This window comes from Cicer arietinum, chromosome 1 (genome assembly GCF_000331145.2).
Source record: "Cicer arietinum cultivar CDC Frontier isolate Library 1 chromosome 1, Cicar.CDCFrontier_v2.0, whole genome shotgun sequence".
Taxonomy (NCBI): Eukaryota; Viridiplantae; Streptophyta; class Magnoliopsida; order Fabales; family Fabaceae; genus Cicer; species Cicer arietinum.
Window position 1 is genome coordinate 42571242 of NC_021160.2, and position 19955 is coordinate 42591196.

Genomic DNA, 19955 nt, shown 5'->3' on the forward strand with positions numbered 1-19955 from the left:
GGTGGGTAATGAAAATGCTATTTTTAATATTTATTACTAATTTTTTTTTAATTAGTAACTTAAATAAACTAGACATTTGTGAAATTATTCTGCATATGTTTTGTCTCACGTTATTAATATACACCATTTTTTAAGTATATGTATAATTTAAATAGGATCCTTTTAATCCCAACGAACAAGTCATTTAACTAATGCAAGAACCACTAAACCCAATGGGTGAGTGGCCCATTTAGTTTGAGGCATATTTATGTGGATGATGGATATCTATAAATATATGTATAATTTTTTCTGTGTTACACTAACATACAATAAAAACTGTTATATTTTTATATAATATGATCAAATTCAAAATAACTGCATAAAGGTGGAGTGATGGAGCAAAATAGTGAATTGTTATTTGATTAGGGTAAAATAATTTTATATTTACTATGTATATTTTTTAATTCTAAAATATTATATAAATAAAATATCTTATGTGATCTCTTAACTTCAAGTTATTTTTTTTTTATTTGATTATTTATTTAATTTTAAATAACGATTTGATTTTTTAGGTCTTAAAATGTCAACATTACTATCATTTTTTTATAGAAACTCCAAAAATTCATCAAAATCTTCAAACAAAACCTATTAAATCAATTATCATCTTCAACATAATCCAAATTTTCACAAAATTTAAAAATCAAATATTCAAATAAACTCATATTTTCTTCTCCAACGACGTCAAATTCATCAAATAAAGAATGAAAATTTTAAGATTTAGGTTAAGAATTTGATTTGGAGAATGATTGAAATAAGAAGAAGATATTGTCCTGATGATTAGGGGATCAAATCTTAAAATATGAGTTTTTTATTTGATAAATTTGGTGTTGTTGTTGTTAGATATGGAGATATGAGATTATTTGAATATTTGAGTTATGAAATTGATGAATATATAAATTTTCTTAAAATTGGTAATGAATTTTATGGGTTTTGTTTGAAGAGTTTGAAGAATTTTTTGAGTTTAGGTAAAAAAAAATGGATAACATAATTGACATTTTAAGACCTAAATGATCAAATTGTTACTTAAAATTAAATAAAGCACCAAATCGGAGGAAAAAGATAAATAATTGAATTGTTATATGAAATTAAGTTAAGAGACGAGAGAAAGAGATTTTGTCTATTATATATATGAGTTTAATTTTCATGCACTAACAATGTAAACTTTTTTACACATTCGGTAAATCATAATAAATCATATTAGTCATTTTATAAGTAATTACGAAAAAAAGTCAAATATTATTAACGATTTAAGAGTTGTGATTGATTGATGATATAAAAAAAGTTTACACTGACAGTGCATATAAATTAAATTATATATATCATTTTTTTCCGTCAAAAAAATATATTACTTTTTTAGAGTTTAATTTTCATCCATCGATAATATAAAATGTTTTACACTTTCGACACATTATAATCAATATATGTGCGTGATTTTAAAAGTAGTTATAACAAAAATCAAATATTATTACTCATCTAAAGATTGTGATTTGATTGAACGCATAAAAACTCTTTATAGTGACAATATATATAAATCAAATTCATTTATTTATTTATGAATTCACTACTTTATTTTACTAAAATGTTACAATAATTTATTCAAATTTATAAAGTATATTGATGGAAAACAAAATCAATTTTGCTAATTGATGTAGACATTGATATATCACCAAATAAAGTTCCAAATGCAGATGTAGAGCCAGTTTAAGGTCATGCAAAGATGAGATCACAAAGGGCTAGAGTTCTACCAATGTTTTCTCCTATTGTCAAAAGTGAGTTATTTTTCCGTGAGAAAGTACATAAAGAAAAAATTGATAAAGCTCATTGCAATACTAAAAGGCAAGAAGTTGATATCATCACCAAGCCAATGAAGATTGAGAAGCTTAGAGAATTAAGAGAAATAGTAAATGTTGTATCTTTAGAAACTTTGAAATAGTAAATGTTGTATCACCAAGCCAATGTTGTAAGTTGAATAATTTGAAGTCAGTTGTAATTGATGTATAACTAACTTACACTATGATTGGAAGTCTATAAATACAATAAAGTGTTTTAGAGCTTACCCTAAGAATTTCATCAAATACTATTCTCTACCATCTTTCATATAAGTTGAAAGTGCTAACTAACTAAATTTGATCTAACAATAATTATAAATAAAATAAGTTAAATAAACGATAAAATTAGAAGAAAAAGTTAATAAAAAACTTAGTATCTTTTATACTATAGAATATATATTTTAAATAAATTTATTATTGTTTCTTTTATCAATAAATTAATTTGTTATCTAATTGAGAAGAAATAAAATTATAAATATAATAATTTAAACAAAAGATAAAATCAAAAGAATAATACTATACTAAAAATTGGTATTCCTTTAATATATAGGTATAGATATTTAATGGAATTTATTTTATACATCGTCACTTTAAAGTGTTTATATATTGGTAATCAATTACAACTATTAGATTATTAGAATTATTTGAGTTTTATCATAATTATTTCTAAAATCACACATACGATTAATTCTGATGTGTATGAAAATTAAACTTTATTTAATTTTATAAAATTTCATAATTTAAAATATTTTATATTCATCATTTAAGTATATTTATAATTTAAATAGTAGGCTCTGGAAAATCTTTAACTAACCTTTGATGATTTTTTAACACATAATTTATTTGAAGGATAAAATTATTCATCAAATAATATTGCTCTCATCTCACTTTAAAATTATTTGAGTTTTATCATAATTATTTCTAAATTATTTGAGTTTTATCACTTTAAAATTTTTATTGATTCCAAAGAATAAATACCACTTTTAATAAAAAATAAATAAATAAATAAATAAATAAGAGATTTGAATTGATTCGACTTTCGTAATATTTTCTTGTGAAATTTGATTCAAACAAAACTAATGAAGAACAAATTAGTTTTATTCATTGTGATTAACATTTTTAAAGAGGTATGATAAGTGAGTTTGGTTCGAGTTTTATATGTTTAAGAGGAAAAAAGAATTGTATTTTTTCTACGTGTACTTTTTGAAATATAGGTAAGGTGGAAAAATAATCTCTATTTTTCTGCTTAATTTTCTGAGTTGGGCTGATATGTAGAACATATAGCTAGAGCCCATATGGCTTCAGGTGAATAAGAATAGTATTTGGGTCAGAGAGAGTAAATTGTCCTTTTTTTCTTCTAAAAAGTTAATTGAGTTTCATAAATGTATAATAATATTTATTCTCCCCAAGTACTAATATTTGACACTCATCTTATTATTTAAAAATAAAAATAATCAATTAACTTCTCAAATTTACTCTAAAACTATTTTTTTATCTCCATTTTTCTTACATATTTTACTCTAACTTTTTCTCTTGGATAGTCAACACATTGACTATCAAATATAATAGCAAATAGAATATGGCTCATTCCCCATTGCTCTATTAAATAATGTGATGCATTCATGATTAGAAGTAGCACAAAAGTGAGTAGATTTATCATTGAAATTTTGAATTTTCACGAGAACAAGATGATTTTGGCATCAATTGATTTGGAATATTACTTCCTATTTAGTCCATATATCCTCCTGTATGCACATCCAGGCTCAACGCTTTTTCCATTTCACATACCTTATTAAAATTTGGACACTTTTCCCTCTTTGAATAACACTTTAGACTTGATAGAAACATTAGTGTAAAAAGTAGTGGCCTATTATTTATTAATTATAAGGAATATCAAAATTATTGAACATATTGCTCCATTTTCATCTATGAGTTATTAAGTAAATTAAATCTATTAAGTTAGTTCTAATTTTTCAGTATTTTTCAATTAGTTTGTTACACAATTAAGATAAATTACATAAAAAGTTACAAACAAGTTAGTTAGGAAGTTACTTTATGTTTTCTTACTATAGTGCAAGTGCATATATATATATATATATAGAGAGAGAGAGAGAGAGAGGATTGTTTAGATGGACACAGAAGAATATAATTTTTTTTTATAATCTTTTTCACATCTCGTTTAATGCAATTTAGTAATATATTCAACAAAATTTCTCATTCATGATATAATAAACTTCAATATGGTATCAGCAGTAATATAGTTTTTTTTCTTTTTTATTCTTCTTCACATCATGGAGGATCCCCACAACAACAACAATGTCAATCCCTTCTTCATCTCCAATTTGAATAATTTTGGTCTTGTGCTTGTTACCCATTCCCTTATAGGGGAAAATTATGGTTCTTGGTGTCGTGCCATGGTGATGGCGCTAATTGGTCACAACAAATTAGGTTTTGCATACGGTTCCATCGTGCAACCTGCTGAAGACGATCCCCAATTTCTTGCATGGCGATGCAACAATAGCATTGGGGCCTCTTGGATCCTCAATTTTGTTTCAAAAGAAATTCAAGCTTCCACAATCTACTCAAACTCTGCTTCTGAGATTTGGGCTAACCTTCACATGCGATTTCATCAAAACAATGGGCTTCACATTTTTCAGTTAAAAAAGATCTCCTTTCTTGCACTCAAGTTTCTTCATATGTCAGCAATTATTTTACCAAGTTCAAAGCTCTTTAGAAGGAAATTAGTGAATTTCGTCCCATTCATTCTTGTCATTGTGGTAATGTTTAACCTTTGGTCTATTATTTGCATCACGAGTACATTTTTTCCTTCCTCATGGGCCTCAATGATGACTTCAGCCATGTTCGTGGTCAGATTTTGTTGAGTGATCCTTTTCCTCATCTGAATCGTGTTCTTGCCATTGTAACTCAAGACGACAAACAAATACAAGTTAGGTCTTCTCAACCTCCTTCTGAAACTGCAATGGCTTGTGTTGTCCAAACCAAGAATCCAAAGTCCAAAGGAAAAAAATATCGTCCTATATGCACTCATTGTGGCCTGTTAGGACATACTAAATACAAGTGTTTCAAACTCCATGGTTTTCCTACATGCTACAAATCAATCAACCAATCTAAGCCTTCTCACTCAATCAATCAAGTTGTCGACTCTAATTTTGGCTCTTCTGAACCTCCTCAACTAAATTCCCAACAATATCAACAATTAATCTATTGATTTCAAGCGCATCTAAATCTTGTAGCCTCTCCTACTCAAAATTATTCAGAGGAGAAAATTGGTATCTCTTGCTCTTTCTTTAATAATCACTTCATGGATTGTTCTATGCCTAGTCTTGATTCCTTATTTTATAATGTTTGGATTGTAGACTCGGGTGCTACATCTCACATTTGTACTAATTTGAATTTTTTTACTTCTTATGCCTCTTTGTCTAACACCTTTGTTACCCTTCCCAACAAAGCTTAGGTTAAAGTACATGATATTGGTTGCGTTTCTTTAAGTCTCAATCTTTAAATTAGCAATGTTCTTTATATTCCTACTTTCATGGTCAACATTTTGTCTGTTAGTTCTTTGACTAAGGACTCCCACTACATTCTCACTTTTCACACTAATCATTTTGTGATTCAAGAGTCAACACACTAGAGGATGATTGGCAAGGGTGATATGAAGCAATGCTTATATCTCTATGCCCATACTTCTCCAACAACTATTGGTGATACAACAAATCAGTGTGCTCATGTTGATGCATCTTTACTTTCTTTTGTTTTTCCTAATGTTACAAATTATGTTGACAATCTTAAATACCAATTATGGTATTCTCGTTTGGGACATGTATTTGATGTTGTTTTAAAACTTGTTGGCAATAAAATGAATTTTAGAATTGCTCCAATTTTTTCTTCTCATTCTTGTCATGTTTGTCTTTTGGCTAAATTTCATAGATTATCCTTTGATGATCATAATAATTTTTCTACTCATGCTTTTGATCTCATTCATTGTGATATTTGGGAACCTCTAGCCCAACCTACTTATGATGGTCGCGCATATTTTTTTGACTATAGTGGATGATTATAGCAAATTTACTTGGTTATATTTGCTTAAACATAAGTCTAATAATGCTCACCACATGAAGCAGTTTTCTCTTTTGTTCACACTCAATTTAGTAAGTCCATGAAATGCATTAGATCTGACAATGCCAAGGAGTTGGTTTTCACTATGTTTTTGCAGGAATTAGGCATTGAGCACCAGTTCTCATACCCTTATAGGCCACAACATAATTCAGTTGTTGAAAGAAAGCATCAACGCCTCCTCAATGTAGCACGGGCACTTTTTTTTCCAATCTCATATTCCTCTCAAATTTTGGGGTGATTGTGTTAGTAGTGTTGTCCACATCATCAACAGGACTTCTTCACCAGTCTTGAAGAATGCAACCCTTATGAGCTTCTTTATCAAGTTGTCCCTAATTTCAATCATCTTAAAGTGTATGGATGTCTTTCCTATGCAGTTACCATTCCTCAAAGCAGAACCAAGTTCAGCCCTTGTGCCAAGCCATATGTCTTGGTTGGCTACCCTTTAGGCTACAAAGGATATAAGTTGTATGACATTGCTGCCAAGACCTTCATTATCTCTAGAGATGTTGTTTTCCATGAAAATATCTTCCCTTTTCATCATAACACGCCCTCTACTGATGCACCAGATCCTTTCCATCACACTATTCCAGATCACAATGATTCCACCACCACTCCTATTAATGATACTAATCCCACATATCAGCCACCTACAGCTCCTCCTTATCTACCAAGAAGATCTTCTAGAGTGCACAGAGCTCCTCATCATCTTCATAATTATGTTTGTCTTGAATATATTGCAATCATGTACAAAATCATCTCACTTACTCTAAACTATCTAATACTTACAGGGATTACCTCTTACATGTCAATGTTGTTTACGAACCTCGATTCTACCATCAAGTTGTAAAATATGAAGAATGGAGAAAGACTATGGCAGACTAGTTGGCAGCTTTAGAAGCCAATCAAGCTTGGAGCATAATGTCTCTACCTAAAGAAAAAAGGTTATGGGATGCAGATTGTAACACCCTAAATTTTATAATAAACTATTTTATTAGTGAAATATTATTTAAATAATTAATTTGGTGTTAAAATTATTTTAAAATACATGTTGATAAATTTCGTGATTAGTTTTCGTTATATGGGTGTTTTAGATGATGTGCTACTTTTATACATAATGGACTAAATGAATAATCTAAATAACAGATATTATATTTTGTATATTTTTCAAAATAATATTTTAGTGTAATATTTTAAAGAATAAGATTTTTGGCGATTTTACGCGTATATGCGTGTACACAATTAAAGTGATATTTTACAATGCATTTGATTGATGTTAAATGTGCACGTAGTTATATTTCAATTATTTATAATTATTTTATATTTTTACTTATTTATTTTATAAATAATTATTTTGGGATAATAGTGATATTGTGTTTGATTTCCTTTATTTTTATATATTTATTATGATATTGTGATTTTATATGTATTTATTATGATTTAGTAATTAATATAAAGTGTTGATGTTATATTTATTTATTTTATAATTTTGACTATTCTCTAATTATGGTTATAATTTTTTTTTTTTTGAGTATTTGAAAAGATAAGTATTATTATAGTGATTATTTAGAATATGAGAATTTTGGTTATTAATGTATTTTAAAAATTAATTACTTTATTGTATAAAATATTAGTTTTGAAATATTTGTAATATTTTAGTAATTAAATTGTGTAAAAAAATAGTTTTGATAATTGCTTGTTTTATTTAAAAAAAATAGATAAATAAAATAAAAGAGTAACCCATATGCAAGAGTAAACCCTAATTGAACAATAAATAAAAAAACAAGAATTTTAATTGGAAACAGAAAGAAGGAAATATAGCATACGCAAATAAAACAAAAGAGGGCAGACGCATTTGGAGGAAAAAGGAAAATAATTGGCACCATAATCGATAACTATTTCAGAAAATTTTCTCCGTTTTCGTCCAAATTTAAGTATCTTCTTTCATTCATTTAGCTAGTCAATTAAACACATCTTCCCAAATTTGTAACCATCTAATTTCTCTCTAAAATATTCGACTTCTCCGTTTGGTAAATTCATTATTTTGCACTGATCTCCTTCACCGTAAGTCCGATTTGAGTAAAACCAACGTCAAACGATCATGTTAAAAGCGGTTATATTATCCACTAATTGGTTTTTCTGATTTATAGTAAGTTTCCTTAACCGAATTTCGAAATTGGTTTTTATAGTGTCTTCGCATAATTTAATTTTGACGTTTACTCATAAACTGTCGAGTTAGATCAATTGAAAGACAAAGAGTAAAAGAACAAAAATTGTTTTCTCGTGGAACCGCATTCGTGTGTGAAAACATAGAAATAAGGTAAGAGGTGAGAGAGCGTATGAACTCATGAGTATAATATATTGTGAGATGAACGGGAAAACCGTATTTTTCAACGATTCGTCCGGAGCTCGCTACGTACGGCAGTAGCCCTTTGAGTGATAAATTAATTAATGTGCAAAATGAAAATTATGAGATTAAAATGTGGAAAAGAAATACTTATAAGGCGTTGATTGATTCGTTAAATTTGTGGTATTTTATATTATTGTGATATTTGATTTAATTTCGTTAAATGTGTGGCATTTGATATTATTGTGATATTTGATTTAATTTTGTTAAATGTGTGGCATTTGATATTATTGTGATATTTGATTTAATTTTGTTGGTATTTAATATTATTGTGATATTTGATTTAATTTCGTTAAATGTGTGACCTTTGATATTATTGTGATATTTAATTTAATTTCGTTAAATGTATGGTATTTGATATTATTGTGATATGAGATGTCAAATAAATTTGGTGCATATGTTTGATTAGATGGATTTATGTGATGTGATAATAAAAGGTGAATTCATTTTGATAAATTTATGTGATTATGGTGATGTATAATTAATAATAATAATGTTATAAATTTGTGATAAGTCAATATGATAATGTATGATTGATGATAGTGGTGCTATAAAATTGTGATGAGTTTATGTGATGAGATATGATTAATGATAGTGATGTTGAGAATTTGTGATGAGAATATTGAAGTAACTCCATAGTTGATTAAATAGTGGTGATTCTAATTTGTGTTTAAGATAACGGTCTTAACGGTATAAAATATACACAATTTATTTATATAATATAAAAAATATATTTTTAATTTAAAAAATGATATATTAAATTGTAGTTTTTATGGTTTATGTAATTAAAATTCAGGACGCATAAATTGTAAATTAAAAATAAATTTCTCAATTTTATATTAAATGAAAAATTAATTTTTTTATCAAAGAGTATCCAAGTATGATATTGGTAGGAAAAATCCTTAAATAGTTTTACTTATTTTTGACTGAATTTCAGATTATTTGAGTAATTTCCTTTGAAAATTTGAGGAGTAAAACTAAATCTTGAATTTCTATTTAACTTTTGAATAATAAGCAGAATAATTATAAAAAAATAAATATAAATTTTTAAGAAAAAAATATTATGAAACAATTTATTTATTTTTGAAAAATATAGTGCAACAAAAAATAAAAAGTATTTGAACAAAATAACAAATAAAGAATATGTCATACGAAAGAATTTGAGATAAATATATTTAATCTAAATTTCAATTATGTAGTCGATTATCTCTTTAATATCTCTTGATACTTTTATCACTCTTTAATTTTGATGTGTTCACTGTGTTATCATCAATCCAAAAGAGTTTCACTATGTGTCTCTCCCAACCAATCAGATTTTTTTAATTCTTTTTTCTTATTCTCTTTCTATTATAGCAATCACGATGTTGATGATGAAATTTTATTTAAATATCCAAAAGTCATTTTAAATATTTTAATAATTTAATCAAAATCAAATTTTATGATGTTATCTTCTGTAAAAATATTTAATTATTTTTGTAATGCTAGAAAATAAAATTATTACTACTTCATATTCTAGAGACAATATATAATACACCAATTTTGTGATCTAGTTAATTTATAATACACTGATATGTTTAAATACACCAACTTTTGTTAATTAAATTAAAACTCAATTGTTTTTTATAAAAAGAGTCATTAATTATATATATTATCGTTTTTTCTGCTTAGAGACATGTTATATACTTGTAATTATTGAAATTTTATTTGTGATCTAGTACGTAACAAAATAGGTTAAATAATAATTTGATTTCTATCTAAAATTATTTTAGAAAGAAAATTAATTATAAACATATTACGAATGATTTTACAACAAAAAGTACACGGAGATTACTACACCATTATTTTAGTTCTACCAAAACACTAAGAAATTTAGGACTATTATAATATTAATGGCCATATCAGATTACAATTTTTTTTTTATGTATATCCTCTTATTTTAAAAAACTCTATGATATACCATACATTGAAATTTATATACTGCAACCACGTGAATAATTATTATTTTTCTACAATAAGAGGTCGTATCTTGGAGATGCAACTATCTATAATTTTTTAATTTTTTAATTTTTAATTTTTAATTTTAATATTTTTGAGAGGTTAAAATCAAACTGAAGGTTATAGATGTCGCATGTAGGAAGAAAAAAAATCATTATTCATGTAGTCGCAGGGCAGAGATGCTATCTCTTAAAAGTCATAAAAGTAGAGCATTTTGATATATAAATTTCAATGTATCATATAATGGAGATTTTTTTAAAAAAGAGAAGATATACATGAAAAAAATCGAAGATTACAATGTAAAATCGACATCGTGTTTTTTTAACTAAAGCCAAAATCGATTATGATAAAGAATATATATTTTCATTGACGACAAACGAATAACCTAATTAAAAATGTAAAATGGGTCTCCCTATTTCTATATAAATAAGAGGCTTCTGCAAGCTCATTTAATTAACAACTAAATTATACATTGAAATTTTGTCAAAATTATTTTTCATTACTTTCAATTTATTTTACACATACTAATATGTTTCTTGAGAATTTTTTACTCCACGTAATTTCAGTTATATCTTGTGCTTCAATTGGTTAATTATCTAAACTATTGTTTTCTCTAGCTACTTGTTTTATTTTTAACTTTTTAGGTGTAATCCTAAGGTGTCAAAAGAGAAGTGATATTCTATTATTTGTGTGAAGAATATTCTTGGGTTGTAATTTGTAAATGTGTAAGAATGTGTAAGATGTCCTAAGACAACATGCCATAATCAAAGTTAGACTTAGGTGCCTCATGTGATAGTCAACCTATGGAGATCATCGTCATCCTCTCATAATTGGTGCAAGTGTGAAATTCACACACCATTTTATGACTGCTTCATGCACACACTATTTAACGATGTATATATATACCAATTAACCTCAATTGAAAATAAGATTGTTTTACAGTAATATCAATGGATTAAATCTATATATATTGATGTGAAAAAATTTAAAATAATGTTTATAATTAATTATAATATATATGTCGACATATAAATGAAAGTACGTTTAAATGAAAAGACATAACAATTAAACTTAATATCAATATCGAATATTATAAAGGGTATTATATCGAAAGATTGGCGATATGTCAAGAATGTACGAAAACATTAATAAAGCCTATTTAGGGTAATTGTAAGATTGGCTATATGTCAAGAATGTACAAAAACATTAGAGAAAAGCACATTTAATTAATGAGTCGTTGTAATTGACTTTATTTTATAGTATTTTTGAATTCATGACGGGCAAAAGTGGGGAATATATGGTTTGACAATGGCACACGCAACACGTGCCACATGCAACAACAACATGGGTTTGTTAATCTAAACAAATGTTAAGCAATAAGTAATCAACAATTTGCATTGTCAACAATTTACATTGTCAAACAATTTACATTTTCTCAGGCATGTGACTTTTGACCGACGTTGTTTTGCAAACAAGCAGTATTTGTAAATTTGTTGTTTTTTCAAAGTTTTGTATTGAATTATTGGATTTAATGGACATACATTATCCGTGTAAATAATTTGATACTAACAATTAATTTGTTATTATAAATTGTATAGTTATTGATCAATAAAAATTAAAATTATATAGTGAAATGATTAAATCAATTATTATTATTAACGATCATACTTTTCTCTTGAATTATATATATTCAATGTCACTTTCAAAAAAAAAAAAAATTATGTAGAGTTGTGCTATAGTAGTATAGATCCTCTATACATCCTATAATGAGTGATCTATTTAACAATATCACATATTTTAAGAAAAATATATAATTAAAATAGAGTAAATATTATTTTTTATAAAATTATTTTTATAACTATTAGTGTATTCGCCGTCATCATTAATATAAAGTACAGGATAACAAATTAAAAGTAATGTATATAATATTAATTACATGTATTTCCTTTCAAACATAAACAACAAAAATAGCAAAAATCTATTTATGTGATTATTAACAAAATTTAACTAATTCTCCCGCATTTAATGATATAATTCATACAATACTTTTTTATTAATTTATTTTTTTCTATTATTTTTTGGCAAGTACAAATTCTCGTTTTTTATTATTATTTTAAATACATGAAATTAATTACCTTTTAAAACAGTGATATGTAGTTATTTTTATTATATATGACTAAAGATAGTACAATTAAAAAGCAATAACTAATTTAAAACAATTTTTTAGAAAATAATCCAATTATTGTGAGGAAATAAGTTTTGTGAAGAAATTTGTGTACAAATCTATATCTATAATATATAATGGTCCGTTTGATTAATATTTTTAAAAGTTGATTTTAAATTTATATTTTTAAAAATAATTTTTAGAAAAAATATTTAAAAATAATAAAAATTATTTTAGATTCATTAATTATCAATTAAAAATATTATTTTTAAAATTATAGCAACTAAATAAAATATTTAAAATAATATTTTAAGATAAACTATTTCAACTAATTTTTTATTTAAAATTTTATTTTTTAAAATTCAATTTTAAAAATATTATAACAAAAAGATAAAATTTCAAAAAAAATCTTAACCAAAAATACGAACATACAATTACACTTGACACCAAAGTGTCTTGTTCCCGTAACGAATCTTCCTCCCAAGCTTTATGAGACACACTTCATTTGTGGTACCTTATTCAAATAAACTCATACTAGAAATGGAGGGTGCTTGTGATTGTCTTCCCCTTTACGGCATGATATTTTCCATATTAGGAGACAAGCTTAATTAGGAAGATACTTGACATACGTCATCATAAGAATTTGTTTTCTCTGCATCTTCTTATTTTTGTCATATTATATTCTAAATAAGATCTAAGGATCATTCTTTTGTACAGAATTTAAATTTTGTTCTTTGAAATTATAATATTCAGAATTTATCATAAAATTAATATTTCGTGAACGGTTTTTGACACAATTAAAATTTACATTTCAAACAAAAGTTATGAGAAGATGAATGCTATTTAAAAAATTTAAAAATATCTTTTCATTATTTTGTCTGTTCTATAAGGTAAGTCATATAAATTTTTTTGGATGAAAAAATATAGAGATATAAAATTTGAAAAATGAAATTTGAAATGAGAAGAATGTGATTTTATCGAGTTATGACATCATCAACTAATTTTTTTTGCAATAAAATATTTTTTTATGAAAAATATATAGAATCAGAACAAATTAATTTGAGAAAATAATGATTCAAACTTATTTAGTAATTAAGAAATACTATATTTATTTGATATAGAGATATTATATATAGATTATATATTTACAATCCTCACCTCATTAATTTATTAAATATTTGTTAATTTAAGATAAGTTAAAATTTATTGTATATATATGTGTGTTGTAAATATTATTATTGGATTTATATTATAAATATAAGATAAAGATATAAATATTTATTATATAAAAATATAACCATAAGTCCATAATACACGAAAATGAATATTTTATAAAAACAAAAATTGCACCAAAATAAGTATTTTATAAAATCATATTAACTAGAAATTAAACTTAATAAATATTTATTATATATTTGCATTGAAATATAATCATTATTAAAACAATAATAACATGAATAAGTATAATAGTTATTCTTATGAGTGAAAATTATCTCATGCTTAGCAAGAGTAATTATTTATTAAATGCTTAATTGCGGTTTTCGTCCTCATATTTTAGCTGAATCGCAAAAGTAGTCTCCCTATTTTATTTATCTTTAGTTTTAGTCCCCAAATAGAATTTTGGTTCAAAACTTGATGAAGTTTATTATTTTTTTTTTTTTTGCATTTATTTAAATCATACAATGCCTCAAGATCTCGTGGTGCAACAATTATACTTGAAATTTATGATTGTAAATGGTGTGGTGTGACTTGAAAAAATGAAACTTTATCAAATTTTGGATCAAAATTCTGTTTTGGGACCAAAACTAAGGAGAAATAAAATGAAATGACTATTTTTACGATTCAGCTAAAATAGATGAGTCAAAACTGTAATTAAACCTTTATTAAATATGACCTTACTCGTTACTCCATATAAAACTAATTTAAAGGGTGGTGGGATGACAAATGTCACGGTCCCCTAAATTTCATAGGTTTATTTGAGTTATATATAATTAATTATTATGATTTTATAATAAATCAATTGTTAAGTAAATTTATATAGAAATATAATTAAATATGTATTTTATTAATTATTTTCGTATTCAAATGTGTCTTTTTATTAATTAATTTAGTTATCAAACATATATTTTATTAATTAATTTGTCTCATAAAATTATTAATAAAAGAGTGATTAAATATTCTGTTTTGTTTTAATACATTCAGAATGATAGTGATAGCACCTTATACCATTTAGAAAACTAAAACGACTATGATTTTTTATTAATATTAGAGGTTTGATCACACTGTCCTTAAATATTAGTTTTTAGTTAAATCATTGCCCATTAACAATTCTTAACTAGGGATAGAGCAAAACATTCACACCCACATATACTCACAGGTTAAATCTATGCATGATTCATGAAATGTAATAAATTACACTTATATTTATAGTTAATTTGAAAACAAAATCCTAAAAATTATATTTTTACCTTATTCGATGGTCATTTTCTAACTTATTTAATTGTTTCTATACCTTTTATCTTAATTTTTTGAATAATATTTAATACATTGTTGTTTAGAAGGTTTCATTTTACTATCAATTTTAGTATTTGTTTATTTTCTTTCATTAACTACTATAAGCTAACAAAATATATGATGAGATAAATGTATAATGAATTGTCTAATTTTTTATATGAATAAAAAAGTGTTAAACAAGATAATTTCGTGTGAAAATTCATTTTTTTATTTTATAAAAAAAATATTTGTGTTAATTTAATAAATATTCATGGATAACCGTAGATACCAGTGAGGAAACAATACTCATAAAAAGTCGTGAAGTAGATAGGTGGCAGATACATATCTTTCCCAACATTATAAGTTATAACTTATAACAAGAGATGAATATAAAAATAGTTCACCCCACTACATGAATATAAAACAAGTTAGAATGTCAAGCACGTCCCAACTAATATTTATCATCATATAAAGTCAAAAAGTTTTTAATAATTTAACTTCTTTGTGTCTTAGGAAAAAATAGTTTAAAAAATTTATATTTATATCAATTTTTTATTTTGTTTATATTTAAAAATAATATTAATTTGGAAAAACATTTTTAATAATTGCATAGAATTTGAGAAAAAAAAAGGAAAATAACAATCAATATAAATAATTTTATATATTCATTGAATAAAAATAGAGTATGTAAAAGTATTTTACATTTCAATAACCATTAAACTATAAAAATAACTTAGGATAATTACTCTATAAAAAAATTTCTTATTTTTGTTTATTAAAATTTATGTTAATTTTATTCGTAAATAAATGTGGAAGAATATTTCAAGCAGCCACGGTGGTCTGAAACCAAAAAGGAAGGAGAGAAGATTCAAAGTAAGCGTGTACATTGCTTCATGGTTCCTCCCTTATTTTTACATTTAAATTTTTATTCAATTTTTAATTTCATAACCTTTTTCTCTTCTCTCTTCTCCAATCTTTACTTCACCTTCTTCTGAGGTAACATTTGTTTCATTTCATTTTTTTTTGTATAACCTTTTTATTATTAGTTTCTGTTCTGTTTTTATTTCTCTTTTTTCCTTCGTAAAGTTGCAATCTTTTTTCTTTTTGCTTTGTGGGTTATCATGGTTGTTCTCAACACTTTTTTGGGATATTATCTTATTTTCTGTGTGTTTGTGTGATTTTTTTTATGGTTTAGCTTCTGGTCAATTTAGTCTAATTTTTCATTCTTAATCTTCGTTGTGCTGTGAAAAATATCACAAACTGAATAACTATTAAGATTTAAGACTTTGACCTTTGAGCATAGCTTATGCAAAGCATAGTGCTAATAACAAGAGAATTTTTTTCCATAGCTTCTCACCACATGAGGTAATCCTATTTGATGCACTTTGGATACTAAATGTGGTTTACATGAGTCCACTACGTTGTGAGAGTCTAACTACTTCTTCTGGACTCAACCCTGCTATTGAGAAATTATTGTTATTATAGAATAAAGTCAAAAGCATGTTTTCATTTGAAATAATGCTCTCATTTTATTTTTCATGCCATTGGAAACAAACAATGGAGCACATGGTTTTCTCTATATTTTTTTAGAGTTTTCATAATGTTTTCCTTTCAAAATTACAAATTAGATAAATCAGTTGAATTTGCTTAAATTGTTTAGATCTTTTTATGGTAATATCTGAGCTTCACTGTATCCAATATGAAAAAACATGAATGTATTTTTTATGCTTTTTTAAGGCCTGAGATTTTTGCATCATTTTCAATTAGTTTTCTAATTTGACACTTTTTTTTTTATGTTTCATTCAGGTTACATTGGAAGTGCTTTTCATTTGAAGCAATTTGATTGACATCAAAAGATACTTTCTGATATATCATTTCAGACATGACCTGTTTCCCTTTCTTATTCAGTAAAACATCGTCTTCATCGAGACAAAATCCAGACAATGATGAAGGTTAGGAAACTAACAAGTTACAATATATAATATTAATACCAATATTGTATTGTTACTGTTATAGTTTTTAAAAGTTTGCAAGGGATGTGGTTGTATTCTTGAATTTGGATATCTATGATACTAATACATTGAAAAATTTACATACGATATTAGATTTTAATTGAATATACTTTGAACAGATATTTCAGGCATTCATAATGTTAGAATCTATAGCTACAGAGAACTAAGGAATGCCACTGATAACTTTAGTCCGGCCAATAAAATCGGAGAGGGTGGTTTTGGTCCTGTCTACAAGGTAAACTAGACTACTGTATGATTTTTAATTTTTCTTCCTTTTATTTATCAATGATTATGGAACCTGAACATGGTGGATGATCAGGGACAACTTAAAGATGGAAAACTTGCTGCTATAAAAGTTCTTTCAGCAGAATCAAAACAAGGAGTGAAGGAGTTCTTGACAGAGATTAATGTGATATCCGAAATAGAGCATGAAAATTTGGTCAAGTTATATGGTTGTTGTGTGGAAAAAGATAACAGGATATTAGTCTACAATTACCTCGAGAATAATAGTCTTGCACAAACTCTTCTAGGTGAATGCATTTTCTTATATATTTTATCTAGATAATTGTATGTGATTTATATGTTGATGCTTAGTTTGAGACATGATAAGTAGTAGCGTTTCTTTGAAATATTGTTGGTGAAAACCTTTGGAAAAAGTTTTCTGCATAAAATTATAATAACAGCTTACTTCATGGATTTGTTTTATTACTGAAATAATTTTTTTCGTCAATTTTTTCCTCTCCTCATCAGGTGGAAGTCACAATAGTATCCACTTTGATTGGCGAGCGCGATGTAAAATATGCGTTGGGGTTGCACGTGGACTTGCCTTTCTTCACGAAGAAGTCAGGCCTCTTATTGTTCATAGGGATATAAAAGCAAGCAATATTCTCCTTGACAAAGACCTTACACCCAAGATTTCCGATTTTGGCCTTGCAAAGCTTATTCCAGCGAACGTGACTCATGTCAGCACACGTGTAGCAGGAACACTGTAAGTATTGTAATTTACAGTCTCTTGATGAAATTTGAAACTTTAAAATGCTTCTCTTTTTCTGTTTACATATGCTATGCAAATGTTATTTTTGATGAATTATTGTGTCAGAAATTTACTGATGCATGGTATATTTTCAGAGGTTATTTGGCACCGGAGTATGCAATCGGAGGGAGGCTTACACGAAAAGCAGACATTTACAGTTTTGGCGTCCTCCTTGTGGAGATAGTCAGTGGAAGATGTAACACAAACTCGCGACTGCCATCCAATGAACAATTCATTCTAGAGAGGGTATGTACTTCTTCATCCTAATCATACTCACATATCTTTTATTAGCATGCCATCAATTCTTCAACCAATTTGTTTCTTCAATCTTCTGAAATGTGTGTGCTCATCTCTATGTAATGATTTACCTCCTGTATTCATATGCAAAAGCATACTACAAGCTGAACCATTTCAAGTTTATTTATAATTTAAAATTGCTTACTTCACTTTGCTCATCTCGTGTTGTTTGTTTTCGTTTTTTTCATTTTTTTTTTGAACCGAGATTATTGTTCTAACAATATGATATTTTTGGACCTACTCTTATCTAAACTTTTGTTGTTCATATAGGCATGGGCACTTTACGAGCAAAATGAATTAGTTGGGCTGGTAGATACATCACTTAACTGGGAATTCTACGCCGAGCAGGCCTGTAAATTTCTGAAGATTGGCCTTCTTTGCACTCAGGAATCTCCAAAGCACCGGCCGTCCATGTCTTCTGTGGTCAAGATGCTCACCGGAGAAATGAAAGTTGATGACAGTAGGATGACAAAACCTGCCTTGATTTCTGATTTTATGGACCTCAAAGTTAGAAAGAAACAAGAAAGTATAATTGATTTGAAGACTACATCTACATACAATACATCCTCTGCCTCAGATCACCAGGACACTACCATTGCATCAGCTGCAACTACAACCTTTACTACACAATTTGATCACAGCATGTAAACATCAATTCAAAATGCTTCAATATCCTTTAACTTTTTAAAAATTGTTTCATTTTCTTAGGCTTGTTTGTATCTCATGTAAATTTTGCAATATTTCCATACTTATTTGAGTTTTTTTTATTTATTCTGGCTGTAAAGCTTCATGACTAGGAAGATGCTAAATGCACTGTTGTGTAAATATGGACAGGGCTTATATTCAATGATAATTTTGAAGAGTTTTTTGTGTGTGTGTTCTGTTTCTCTCCTCCTCATTATTTATCTTTCTAAAAATAAACCTACTAAATTGTTACCAAAATAAGAAAAGTCCTTTTAGACCAAATACACTTAGCATATGTTTTAGCTTCTGTGTAAACGTGACTTATTATCACCATGGAAAATTCATTTTCCGAACATACACTTAGGATTAGCAACACTCATTTTACAATATGTCATTTGTTGTCTTGAACATGGAGGTGAGATTTAAACAACAATGTTGCCAATCCATTTCCTATGCCTTGGTATGTTGCATAGAGAAATGTTAATAATATTCTCTTTGACACTTATATTTACGTGAAATTCATAAATATCTCACCACTTAAAAATGAGTCTTCTTATTTATAGAAATTAAACACCATAATTTAGTGGAATTTACATAAGTTTAATCCAATCATGAAGACATGGTTGAAAATTAGTTTTAGAGAGTGTGTTTTTCACTTTTTAAAAAATCATTTTAAAATCTTTTAGTTATTTTTCTAAACTCTTAAACAAAATTAGAATTTATTCTTTCGAAAAATCTACTTAGAGAAGTTTCTGAATAAAGCTGTAACTTATTTTTTTACAAGTGAAAAAAAAGGTGTAACTATAATAATTTTTTTAATTTATAATAAAAAGTGATCTTTCAGATAAAAAAAGAAAAAAAAGTTTAT

General features: G+C 26.4%; 2 protein-coding genes across 4 annotated transcripts; both read left to right on the plus strand.

Moving 5' to 3' along the window:
* The first annotated feature begins 4159 nt into the window (after positions 1 to 4159).
* Positions 4160 to 5097, plus strand: LOC140918951 (uncharacterized). Its single transcript, XM_073364034.1, has 2 exons — positions 4160 to 4566; positions 4725 to 5097. Exons 1-2 carry the CDS (start codon positions 4160 to 4162, stop codon positions 5095 to 5097), a joined length of 780 nt encoding a protein of 259 aa, XP_073220135.1.
* A 10740-nt stretch (positions 5098 to 15837) lies between these two features.
* On the plus strand, positions 15838 to 19277 carry LOC101506238 (cold-responsive protein kinase 1-like). 3 transcript variants are annotated; one of them, XM_004488794.4, is made up of 7 exons: positions 15838 to 15934; positions 16868 to 17013; positions 17193 to 17308; positions 17393 to 17603; positions 17824 to 18061; positions 18202 to 18352; positions 18674 to 19277. In XM_004488794.4, the coding sequence occupies exons 2-7, from the start codon at positions 16944 to 16946 to the stop codon at positions 19049 to 19051; spliced, it is 1164 nt and encodes a 387-aa protein (XP_004488851.1). In that variant the 5' UTR covers positions 15838 to 15934; positions 16868 to 16943; the 3' UTR covers positions 19052 to 19277. The 3 variants fall into 3 exon arrangements, with proteins under 3 accessions (XP_004488851.1, XP_004488850.1, XP_004488852.1); XM_004488793.4 differs by having other exon boundaries at positions 15919 to 16057; XM_004488795.4 differs by lacking the exon at positions 15838 to 15934 and adding an exon at positions 16125 to 16426.
* Positions 19278 to 19955: the final 678 nt, after the last annotated feature.

Coding starts and splice junctions, on each gene's coding strand:
- LOC140918951 (XM_073364034.1), top strand. CDS start 4,160: ATGGAGGATCCCCACAACAACAACAATGTCAATCCCTTCTTCATCTCC. Junction 4,567..4,724: donor GCACTCAAGTTTCTTCATAT/GTCAGCAATTAT, acceptor TGATGACTTCAG/CCATGTTCGTGGTCAGATTT.
- LOC101506238 (XM_004488794.4), top strand. CDS start 16,944: ATGACCTGTTTCCCTTTCTTATTCAGTAAAACATCGTCTTCATCGAGA. Junction 17,014..17,192: donor AAATCCAGACAATGATGAAG/GTTAGGAAACTA, acceptor TACTTTGAACAG/ATATTTCAGGCATTCATAAT. Junction 18,353..18,673: donor AACAATTCATTCTAGAGAGG/GTATGTACTTCT, acceptor TTGTTCATATAG/GCATGGGCACTTTACGAGCA.